The sequence below is a fragment of the Mustela nivalis genome (genome assembly GCF_964662115.1).
Source record: "Mustela nivalis genome assembly, chromosome: 14".
Lineage (NCBI taxonomy): Eukaryota > Metazoa > Chordata > Mammalia > Carnivora > Mustelidae > Mustela > Mustela nivalis.
The window spans coordinates 68,471,072-68,483,823 of record NC_139033.1 but is presented as its reverse complement, the minus strand read 5'-3'; the positions used below and the strand labels follow the sequence as shown (position 1 = coordinate 68,483,823).

Genomic DNA, 12,752 nt, shown 5'->3' with positions numbered 1-12,752 from the left:
TGTTAACTAGACTTGCTGTGGTGATCATTTCAGAATGTAAACAATTGCCAAATCATATTGTACACCTGAAACATACTAATATGTGGTGTGTCAGCTATACCTCAATTAAAAAAAAAAAAAAAAAAAAGAGGGACGCCTGGGTGGCTCAGTTGGTTGGACGACTGCCTTCGGCTCGGGTCATGATCCTGGAGTCCCAGGATCGAGTCCCGCATCGGGCTCCCAGCTCCATGGGGAGTCTGCTTCTCTCTCTGACCTTCTCCTCGTTCATGCTCTCTCTCACTGTCTCTCTCTCAAGTAAATAAATAAAATCTTAAAAAAAAAAAAAAAAGAAATTACAGTAGAGGGTGAGAAGTCACCCAGACTTGTCATTTGTTTGCCTTGTTTGGCCACTTGGGATTTGAGTGGAGCTCAGAATAGGCTTCTTCAAAAGGAAATTTACCTTTTAGTTAATCTGAATATGACCTTACAGGCATTTCTTTGACAAAATAACTGAATGTTGTATTTTTTAATCTTTCCTATAAAAATACATGTTCCTTTATTTTTTTGAATTGTACATTAATGGTGTTCTTTAAGAAAAACTAAATGCCCATTATTTTTCCTCTCTTTTAGTACTATCATCTGCATTATAATGGACTATGATGTAATAACATGAGCTAACTTCTGGATGGTTCTCAAAGGGAAAGGATACTGCTTTCTGATTGTATCACCTTCTCTCCAGATTGGGAAAAAAGCACTGAAGACCAGTTTCTGAAAAGATTGATGGCTGGTTATCTTTACCATCCTCCTTTACTCAAGGACTTCAGAACCGAAATGTTCCCCCAGTATGATATATTGATTTTCAGTATGCAAATGGACTGAATCACATAGATGTTTCTCAGCCAGTAACTGTATAATTATGCAAATCACACCTTCCAAAGTATGGATTGCTCCAATCAGAAAAAAGGCTATCATTGGTTGTTGAGCTCTAAGAACTTAAACTGTATTGTGTGAACAGTACCTTACATTTCTAAAATCCCAGACATAAGAAAAATATGCAGACATACAGATATATAGGCCAACTCTTAGTGATAATATGAAATATACTTAAAGAGCTTTTAAAACTTTGTATTTTTGTACAAAATATTTGCCTTTTTACAATTTTTTCCTTTTCTTCCTTTTTTTTTTTTTTTTTTTTGTCCTTTAACCAATATAATACATGGAGCCAAAGAAAACAATAATGGTACTAATAAAAAAAAACTCCTAGGGTTTCTTGTCAGATTTAATTCTACCCAATGGCAAAAAATTTTTTTTCAATTGTGGTTTTAAAAAAATATTAAATATATATGTGTATATATTTTTTAATGTAGCATTTCCTCAGAAGAGTCAATCACTTGAAATGTCTACAAATATCCTTTCAGATTTTTCCAGGGTACGGTCAAGCCTGAACATATACATGGCTCAGTCAGGTAGGCTGTGTATCGAGTCCATCACCAGCCAGCATTCTTGTGTGCCTGGCTGGGCCCGGAGGAAGTTGTCAAATCAGGATGTGCTTCTGCTTCATTTTGGTGGACGTTAGGGGTGGTAGAAAGGTATCTGTTGGAAGAGACAGAGCACCTAGAAAGCCTTGTTTTGTGGCTGCGGTATGAATGTGTGTGGTATCAGACTCATAATAGAGCTGCTAATGACTGTCAGGAAAGTATAGCATCCTGTCAACCAAGGACAGAGATACAAGAAAGATGGGGAAAGCTATACGCTATCTGGAAAGTTTGTGTTTTCTTAATTCACCTTCCCAAAAGCATAACTCCAAGGCACATGCATAATGAAATGCAAGAGTCAACTTTTGGCCACTACATTGAACGACTGCAACGAACCTTTCCTCTGAGTCCATCCTCCTCCTATTCCTTGACTTGCCATTGAAAAGTTTAACAAGAAATGTGCTGAAAATAGGCATTAGATATCATTGATTCTCAAAGGTAAGATTTCTATCCAACAGAATTCCTCTCCTCCCCTTCCAAGGAGCTTCCCAGGCAATGCTGCTACGTATCCCAAATAAAATGGTAAAAGAATAAAGACAGAGTTTGACTTTCACACCTGTAGCTGTGTGGACTATGTTGTCTTACCCCTGGTCACCATCCATACCATCTCCCATCTCTGCAGCCCCAAGTGGCCATCTCCTCAGCACCTTTATGCCCTGATGCCCGGTCCATGTAGCCTGGTCAGGTGGACAGGACCCACTGGCATCTGGGCCCCATGACACAAGGCAAGCACTGGACTCTAGTACTTATTCAGGCTCAAGACCATTCATAGATGAAACCCAACCCCTCAAGACCTTTCAGAGACTAACCCAAATCGCCTGTTTGTCCTTTTCCTGTTTAAGTAATTAAGATTCATGCCTAAAAGCAACTTAAATGTCTTCTGCCCCCATGAGAAGGGAATAGCTAGTTCCCACAGCTGGGACTGTTCCTGTCCTAGCCCTGAACTTACAGTGCGCTCATTGTCAAGCACTACAGCAAGTGCTTGAGTCAGACAATTTCATGTCCTCCTCCCAGCAGCCCTATGAAGCAGGCTTTTCAACCCTCCCCACTGACAGAAAAGGGGAGGATCAGAAGAGTTGACATCATTTTCTCGGTCACACCATCACCAGTGAGACAGGATTCAGATCTGAGCTCTGAAAATGATCTAATGTTCTTTAGAAACCAAGGACCTTCTTAATACCACCCTGAATAAAATCAGATCTGAGTATCTCACATTCTAAGATGCCTCACATGCTTCTCTGTGCATTTAGCTATTTACACACCAGGCTTCTGTTCACCTACTCACAGCTGATGCTCTTTTGGGAGGAGAGATTTAATGAACTATGATGTCTTCAGGCACCTGATTTCCTACATGCTGGGAGAAGGGAATTTTTTCTTCCTTACTGGCTCTTGTAAAGGATGAATCCACACCAGGAGGGGGGGGAAAAAAACCCTTTCTGCTTCTCTTACAAATATTCGTCTGTTCCCCCACCACCCTTCCAATTTGAAGGAGCTAAAATTTAAGCTAAATCAGACAACAAACAGTAATAGCCACTCCTATTTTAAAACCCAGATGTTTAAGGAAGTAGGAAGCTATGTAAGTCAGGTAACAATACCGAGCACATCCTTTTTGCCTCAGATGACAAAGCTGGTCTCTTCTTGAAAAAGTAAGCATATTAACTCATTCATGACTCAAAGAAGTCACACAAGAAGAATAACAGTTTAAATATGTTTGGCATTTTCACCTACATTATCTCCTCTAATCTTCATACAAAACCTATTGCCCTTTATCTTTTTAAAGGATTTATTTATTTGAGACAGAGAGTACAAGTGGGGTGAGAGGGAGACTGAGAATCTCAAGCAGGAACCCCTCTGAGCATGGAGCCTGATGGGGGCTCGATCTCACAACCCTGAGATGATGACCCAAGCTGAAATCAAGAGTCCATGGTTTAACCGACGGAACCTCTCAGGGACCCCTTGTCCCTACTTTAGAAATTAGAAAACAGGGACTACTTGGAAGACCTGTTGTTGCCCACATTGCTGTCACAGTAGCCTTCAAAAATGCAAATCTGATCCGGATCCTCATTCTTTTTTTTTTTTTTTTTTAAGATTTTATTTATTTATTTGACACAGAGAAATCACAAGTAGGCAGAGAGGCAGGCAGAGAGAGAGAGAGAGGAGGAAGCAGGCTCCCTGCCGAGCAGAGAGCCCGATGCGGGACTCGATCCCAGGACCCTGAGATCATGACCTGAGCCGAAGGCAGCGGCTTAACCACTGAGCCACCCAGGCGCCCCGGATCCTCATTCTTAATTCAAAATCCAAGTCCATCCTACCCCAAATCCTCAGCCTAGCACATTACAGAGAATCACGAGTTCCCACTCACACCTCCAGCCTTCCTCTGGCTGCAACCCCACCCTCCTTCCACAGGCACCCAAACAGCCTTCCAAGCCAGCTGCACTTACCCCACGCTCTTTCTCACCCCCACACTTCAAGTGACTCCTTCCTCATCTTTTTTTCTTGGAAAGAACCTTCTTTAAGACTCAGCCCAAGCATCACTTCTTGCCTAATTCCTTTCCCAACAAACGCACCTTGAAAGTAGAGCTGATTCCTCTTTCCACGCCAAACACTATGCACAAGTGTGCTGGATGAAACAATAAAACTCCTTCCCTGTGTTAGATGTCTACAGATTAGTTGCAAGACCAAAAAACGACTGAATTGGAAGAGAGGAAAGTGAATGTGGCCAGTCAGTTATAAAATCATAAAAGCACCAAAGAGTGGGAGAAGTCAAGCAAGAGAAATGAAGGAATTCATGTTACTCATAATTGCTTATTATACATCCATATATTGGATCTAAGTATATTATACATGTCATTCCATCAACATAAATGGAAGAAGATAGACTGAAAAAAATCAGATGATAAAACAGTTTCATCCTTTTACCAAAGTATGGCCCTGAGTCTGGGAAAAGCTTTAGAAACTTTCTCTAAATGGCAGTGTGATCAAGGATCTCTTCTCTTGCTATTATACTCAACAATTTTACAAGTACAGGTGGACTTCCCAGTGTTTTTGAGATGTTGCTGTATACAATAGTTCCATTTTCCTAGGAAGAATCCCTTAATGGAATGGTATCATATTTATTCTATAAATCACAAAGGAGATATTGAAAAGATTTTGCTTCACCTGTTCATCGTTTTTCCTCGCCTCCTAGATATTCTTGTTCAAGTAAGTACATAGCATGCCCAGTTGGGCAAAGGTCCAGAAAAAAAGCAAGCTTAAGCAAACCAACTTTAGGGCCTGGGTGGCTCAGTTGGTTAAGCCTCTGCCTTTGGCTCAGGTCATGATCTCAGGGTCCTGGGATAGAGCCCCACTTCGGGCTCCCTGCTCAGTAGGGAGCCTGCTTCTTCCTCTCTTTCTGCCCCTCCTTCCTACTCATGAGCCCTCACTCTCTTAAATATATATATATGTATGTATGTGTATATATGTGTGTGTGTGTGTGTGTGTGTGTGTGTGTGTGTGTATATATATAATTTTTTTTTAAATGGGCATAACCAAAGGATCTCGATTTAGTCTTCTTGACCAGGTATGGAGACCTGTCCTTTGGCCAGTCTTCTAATCTTTGGTGCCAGAGTTTACTGTACTCTTTACATGTCACCCATTGCCGTGACCCACCGAATCATGGCTGGAAACTACAGGGAATTATAGGTGTCTTAGAATCAATTCCTGGAGCACCTGGGTGGCTCTGTGGGTTAAGCGGCTACCTTCAGCTCAGGTCATGACCCCGGGGTCCTGGGATCATGCCCCTCGTCCAGCTCCTCCCTCAGCAGGGAGCTTGCTTCTCCCTCTCCCTCTGCCTGCCGCTCCACCTGCTTGTGCTATCTCTGTCAAATAAATAAATATTTTTTTTTTAAATAAAATCAATTCCTGTGCCATGGAGCAGGAGCCACGCCAGGCCTGACAAGCCTCCCCTGGGTATCTGCTGCCCCGGCAGCCTGGGCTATAGAGAGAACACACATGGAACAAAATGGCCCCAACTAAGACATACCCACAGTGAGTAGCAAAGCCACCTCAACCTTCAGAGCCTTCAGCAGAGCCACCTGGCCAACCCACAGACCCATGAAACGTATGTTCCATTGAGATTTGGGGGTTGTTTATTACACAGCATTACTGAAGCAAGAGCTAACTGATAATAGGTCCTTGGGTTCTAACCCAATTACTCTATATATGGCTATTTTTTGTCTGTCCCTCCAGATCCCTTCTCCACCATTCTCCTGGACTTTGGGAGGTAAATCTTTATGGGTTTCATTGATTTCTGGTTTCCAATTGGTTTGGTCAATGAAATGGCAGGAGAGAAAGAGCAAAGTGGGCGATTTATTTCCCTGACCTCCTTGCTGAACTTCTCCCTGCATCCCTCAGCTGAAGGCCACACATCCTGTTAGGTGGTCCAGCTCTCTCTCTGGGTCCAGAAGTGACAAATTCCTCTTACACCCCCCCCACACACACCCTCCCCCATAATTGTTCAAAGCTGCACCAACTTCAAGATTACACACTATCCTTTATTATCTTCTCCAAACCTGCTGTAGCTTTGTCAATTACCCCTTTAATACACTCTCAATTACTCAGCTTTACTGCGCCATCTTTTCCTCATTGGACCCTGACTGATAACCTTTCTTCCTCTACCCCATCTCCACCTCGATGCCTCTACCCTGCCAAGCAGTGTGTTCCCCACTTTCTCTTCATGGATCAAAATGTGACTTCCCTTTCAAGGCACAACCCCTCTTTCAAAACACTTCCTCCAAAATCTCTACCTCCCAGTGACCTCTCCCTTCCCTTATCGCCCCAAGTTCAATTGCTGAAACCACACCGTCAATACTTAGTTTTATACCAAAGCATAGCAGTGTGTAAGCTGTGCTCCAGGTAGCCAAAGGATCTTGTGAAGGTGCCACAGTAGTTGAGAGGAGGGTATTTGTGTAGCAGAGATCCAGATGCCTTTTCAGATGGCTATGTATTTATCTCGTATATGAGGTTTCTTCCGAAGTTCACTGTTTAAAAAAAAGTTAAAAATTTTGATACAGTACACTAATCTTTAATGTCTTATGCATTGAGTCATAGCTACTCAAAAGGCAGAAAAATCAATTTAAATATCTCCAAAATCAGGGAATTTGTGTTCTCCCTTTGCTATAGGGGCAGATGGATAATGGATAGATGGAAGGATTGAAGCACAGATGGATGCATCGGTGGGCAGGTGCACAGATGGTAGATGAATGGCGTGCATGAGTGGATGAATGGATACATGCCTCCATGGATAGAGAGATGGATGGAAGCATGTATGTGAAGGTTCTGGCCTCATCATAAGCAGTTTCTTCACAGGCTCTACCTACTTGCTCATGATCTATAGGAACATGTCTTTTTGCTCCTACACAAATCCCCCTGAAAGTATCTCTCCTGAAACTTTAAACTCCAAAAGGTCAACTAAAGGGAAGCTGAAGGTCACAAGGGATAAGGGCAGGGCTGGCTGAACTCAGCTGCACGAAGCAGCCCCAGATTGTACTGACGGAGATCTGAGGGGGAAAGGATGCAAGAGGAATGGCACAGAAGCCTGAAGCTAGGGGAACTCCTGCTCAGATCTGTAAAAAGTAAGAGTCCCCATAGCAAACATGTCTTTAAAAATCTGTAATTCTGGGGACACCTGGGCGGCTCAATTGGTTAAGCCACCTGATTTCAGCACAGTTGAACTTTGATCCTCAAAGTTATGGGATCGAGCCCATGTTCGGCTCCACACTGGGCATGGAGCCTGCTTAAGATTCTCTCTCCCCCTCCTCCCCTCCCCTCCCTGCCACTCACTGTCTTTCTTTCTCTCTCACAAACAAACAAACAAACAAACAAACAAAAAACTATTATTTACCCCCCCAATATTTCCAAGCTCCAACCATGTTTCCCAATTCTACCAGGATGTTCACAGATAGCAAAATGAATAATCATTTTTCTCTTGCTTAATCAAATCAGCATAGACAATGCTTATATGTGTTGTCATACTCATATTACCTTGGTTTTGATGGTGGCAATTAATTGTTCCTAAATAACTATTTGCTATGCCTTCATTTGAATAATACCATGTGAAAAGAAGCTGGTTTTTTTCTTCAAAGGTATAGTTTGAGACCCATTTTATAAAATAGTCTGGATTTCAGGTTGTATAAGGTGCCACTTAATAGACACTGCAAAGCAGTAATCATTTCCTACTGGAACTTCACCTGATTCAACTTTGTATCTACAGCTTCACAGAGTGAAATGTACCAAGAGTCCTGAATCAACAGGCACAAGGAATAGTGAATAGCACCTTCATACAGACCCTGACATTTCTCGAAAAGGAAAAAAAAAAAACACAGAAAAATTAGATGATGGATGTGCAGATGGGTAGAAAGATAGCTAGCTATAGATAGATAGATAGATATAGATAGAAAGAGAAATATAAATATAAATAAGAGATATATAAGATATAAATAAGAGATATATAAGAGAAAGATAAATATAGATAGAAATATAGAAAGATAGAGAAAAAGACCGAGATTGAGGGTTGGCTAGGAGAAAGCTATTAGTTTTCAACCCAGAGTCCACTTGAAAGAGTTCTTTCAGTGGAAGAAGCCCTGCCCTCCAAGTCCACTGCAGTCCTTCACTTGCTCCCCACACCCAAGTTTTAGATTATCCTAGATCCAGAGAAGCTGGCTGCATGGCACATACCTTCCTGAGGGCATGAAAACCTCATCTGCCTCAAATCCTTTTTGCTTACTTTTCAGCTCCATAACTATAGTGTTTAGAAGTTACAGACCCTCCAGAAATTACCTTTTTCTGTTTCTCTCACAGGCAACAAGATCACATGCATTGCATTTTTCACAGTCTACAGTAAGAACTAGTGCCTTGGCCAACTGGCCCTGGCATTTGGGATGGCTGCTTCCTTCCTCCTAAGGGGACGATTTTCCTCCCCTGTAAATCAGCTCACTGACCTGTTACTCTGAAGCAACAGGTACATAGGGAGACCAGAGCAGGAGAAGCCCAGAACCCAGCCTGTTATCCAAATGCAGGTAGAAAATGAACTTCTCCAGGAGGAGATGTGTAGGGGTAGGCTGGTCCCAGCAACATAAAACCCCCATGGGAAGGCACTTGGCATCTATGAAAGGCAGGCAAGGTTGATCTTCTGCTGTCACCTCTACTGTGTATGAATGAACTCTAGGGTCTCATCCTTTCTGGTCCAGCCTCTTTGTGATTTCTGAGAAAGAATCTTGTACTTAATATATAATCTCTTAACATAAGAGATTATATAAGAAAAGACCACTTCTCATAAGAAAATAAATCAATACCTCAAGATCAGTAAGATAATGTCCCAGATGCCACAGCCTTATATGTTCCTAAGCTTCACATTCTCGTAGGGCCCACATGGGTACCTGCTTCATCACAATAAGAAGGGGAGTGTTGCCCCTTTGACACTCATACCCAAGTATGGACCAAATCCCTTCCTTTCATTCTCTAGGTTAGGAGCTCTGAGAAAGTCTTTGAACTAAAGTCCAGAGCACAATAAGAGGCAAATAGTCACAAAGAGGAACCAATGGCTAGATGACCAGAGCTGACTGTCCACAGAAGATTCCAGAGTAAAGAAGTCTCACCTGGACTTCTCCCTCTCTACTTCCAGCTTGCCTCCAGGCATCACCTTTAAAACCTCCCATCCAAGAGCACCTTGTAGGGGATATAGCTCTTTGGTAGAGCATTTGACTGCAAGAGCACCTTGCAGACATCCGACCCCCCTGAAGTGCCCTTCCCCTGCTTACAGAGACCCATCATCCACCCTGAGGGACACTCGTCTCAGGCTGTTGATACAAAGCAGACCTCAGCCTTCAGGCAAGATTCCAAAATCTCTCCACAGGGGTCTGAACCAGAATAACCAACCCCAATAACCACCCCCCAAGCCATTAATACAAGAAGAGGGGGAAGGGGTAAGGAGGGACAAGACAAAACTTAGTTAAAAGGCTGGAAAGTGGACATTTCACCCAAAGAAGCATGTCTCCAAAGCTGGACTCAGTTATTGTGGGGAAGAATCTGGAGATAGGGAATAAAAAGGAGGGGGTGACATTTATACATGAACCTTGATTTTTTTTCCCTTATTTTTACAGGTCTTACTTTTATGGAGCAGTTACAGATTTATAGAGAAATGTATCAGAAAGTACAGAAACTGCGCCCTCTCCCTCCCATCTTGTTTTGGTGTAGTACCTTTGTTACAGATGATGAACCGATATGGATACATTATTTTAACTAAGGCCCATAGTTCATATTAAGGTTACTCTTTGTGTTATGTACTTGTCGAAATCCATAGAATGTGCAAAGACAGGTGTCCATCATCACAGGATCATACAGAAGTTTCAGAGCCCTAAAAATCCTGTGCTTTACCTATAAATGAAACATGCTTGATGAGCAAGATATCAGAACAGGAGATCTGACAAAGACTTTTGCTAAAATCTGTGAATGTGAGGGCGCCTGGGTGGCTCAGTGGGTTAAGCCACTGCCTTCGGCTCAGGTCATGATCTCAGGGTCCTGGGATCGAGTCCCGCATCAGGCTCTCTGCTCGGCAGGGAGCCTGCTTCCTCCTCTCTCTCTGCCTCCTTGTGATCTCTCTCTGTCAAATAAATAAATAAAATCTTTTTAAAAAAAAATCTGTGAATGTGTCCTGAAAAGAAAAAAAAGAACTTTAAAAGACTCCCCCACTGACCCCACAAAATCACATTTGATCATTTGGATTCCCTTTTCAGTGGCAAGACTGACATCACGCAAACCCTGAACCCTCAAGGAGAGCTCAGTCCTGCATAGTTGCTCCATGGTCACTCCCTACACTTAAAGCCAGCCCTGGGAGGGTCTCGGGGGGCTGGCAGGGAAGAGAAAAGTCCCCAAGACAGTTCTCAGGAGCAGAGAAGCAAAGCCACTGGCTTATTTATCCTCTCCCAAGGTCAGACAACCCCCCAAAGATCACCAGGAAACAAAGTACTTCACATTATGTATCATCACATGGTGGTTTTCTTTGAGGATCTGCCTTCCCCAAGGGAAGGCTGAATGTGAAGCCAAGCAGGTAGAAATAGAACAGAGCAGAAGAAGTGGTTGAGAGCTGGGGAAGGAAAAGATACTTAGTGCACCCTGTTTTCATTTGGGGTGTTTTTTGTTTTTTTGTGGGTTTTTGTTTTGTTTTTTCCTTTGAGCTAGGATCTCAGAGCCCTACTGTAATACTTTCCAAAGTTTTCAGATTAATCACTTATCCTATGTGTGCATCGATCACCAGACAAGTTCCTAAATTAAACATGTTCGTATCACATCTTTACAAATGGAAGATGACTGGAAACCTGATATATACCAGTGTGTTTGTATATATACCACACACACACACACACACAGACTCACACATGAAGCCCAGCTGAGCAATCCCATGCCTACCCATAGCAGCATCTGAACTCACTTATACACAAATCACCCCTCAGCAATCATTCCTTCCACCTTCGTCTTCACTCGTTACGGTACTCCCTGCCCTGGCTGTTAGAAATGTTTCCTACATGTCCGAGTCTTCCATTCTTCCCTGTACTCATCTGCTGGGCAGCCACAACAAAGTACTATTGGGTGGTGTAAGCACTAGCAATGAATTTTCTCATTGTTCTGGAGGCTAGATGGAGCTGTTGACAGGTTTCTCTCAAGTCATCTCTCCCTGGGTTGCAGATGGCCATCTTCTTGTGGGGAGCCCACATGATCTCTCCTCTGTGTGTGTTTGCATCCTCACCTCCTTTTCTTAGAAGGACATGGTCATATGAAGGTCCACCTTAATAACCTTATTGTATCTTAATTACCTCTATCTCCTAATAGAGTAACCTTCTGAGGTATTAGGGGTTAAGAGTTCAGTATATGAATTCTGGGGGATACAATCCAGCCCCAAACATTCTCCATGCCTCCTTCATTCTTAGTAAATGACTCTTTGTCCCACTTTATTAAAAATGTTGAGGCCAGATCTGGAGAGGAGTAAGATGGTGGAGGAGTAGGAGACCTAAATATCATCAGGTCCTAGAAGTCCAGCTAGATAGTTATCAAACCATTCTAAACACGTACAAACTCAACAGAAGATAGAAGAGAAGAGCAGCAATCCTAGGAATAGAAAATTGACCACTTTCCGGAAGGTAGGATGTGTGGAGAAGTGACTCCAAGGCGACATATGGGAAGATAGACTGCAAAGGGAGGCATCAGCTCCTGGTAAGTGTGAGAGCAGCAGAGCACAAAACTGGAACTTTTACAAGCATGCTCCACTGAGGGACATCACCCCAGAGGCTAAGCAGGGGTGGAGCCCTCATGGGGACAGATTGGTCTCAGGACCTGCAGAGTCACAGAAAGACCAGGCATGTCTGAGCGTGGCAGAGCTCCCAGGTATTAGAGCAGGGAAGCCAATTACAGAGACGGAGCTGAGGAGGGGACTCTCAGCTCGGGGTTACCTTAAACTGTGATCCACAGTCGGGCACAGTTGGACCACTGCTCTTTGAGCAGGGACCCCACAAGTGGCAGATCTGGGGAGACTCACCTTCTTCCTCAGGGAGGATCAGCATGGCAGAAATCTTCTGAGTTTAGAGACTCTCAATGGGGTCGTGTGCCAGAGATAGAAATGCCTGGTCACAGGCTGCATGAGCTCACAGTATGGCCAGAGACCAGAGAGATGGGAGGGATTAACTGTTTTTCTCTGAGGGCGCACTGAGGAGTGGGTCCCTGAGCTCTTTGCTCCTATGGGGCAGGAGATTGGGAGGCCGCCATTTTCATTTCCATCCTCCAAAACTGTACAGAAAGCATTTAGGGAACAAAAGCTCCCAAGAGCAAACCTGAGCAGATTACTTAGCCTGGCCCCTGGCAAGGGCAGTGCAATTCTGCCTCCAGCAAAGACATTTGAGAATCACTGCAATGGGCCCCTCGCCCAGAAGATCAGCAAGAACATCCAGCCAAGACCAAGTTCACTGATCAATGAGAACTGCGGAACTCCAGAGCTAAACGTAAACAACATATAGAATTCATAGCTTTTTCCCCCATGATTCTTTAGTCCTTCAAAGTTAAATTTCTTAAATTTTATTTTTTTCTTATTCTATTTTTTAAATTTTCCCTATTTTAATGTTTTAAACTATTTTATCTTATCAATTTTTAAAAACCTTTTTATAATTTTCATTGTTATAGTCATATTTTATCCTTCCTTATATTTAACCTTGT

At 43.0% G+C, this 12,752-nt stretch overlaps 1 protein-coding gene and 1 long non-coding RNA gene across 5 annotated transcripts in view; one reads left to right on the top strand and one right to left on the bottom strand.

The window, feature by feature from the left end:
- The window catches only part of COLEC12 (collectin subfamily member 12), a 202,270-nt gene extending 200,203 nt beyond the window's left edge, over positions 1-2,067 (top strand). Inside the window, exon 10 of the mRNA XM_082698757.1 lies at positions 610-2,067. Within this exon, the coding sequence (XP_082554883.1) occupies positions 610-629 (20 nt within the window). The 3' untranslated portion in view covers positions 630-2,067. The remainder of the gene's footprint in view (positions 1-609) is intronic.
- Positions 1-12,752, bottom strand: part of LOC309847892 — an 84,940-nt gene that overhangs the window by 21,708 nt on the left and 50,480 nt on the right. The window lies entirely within an intron of this gene.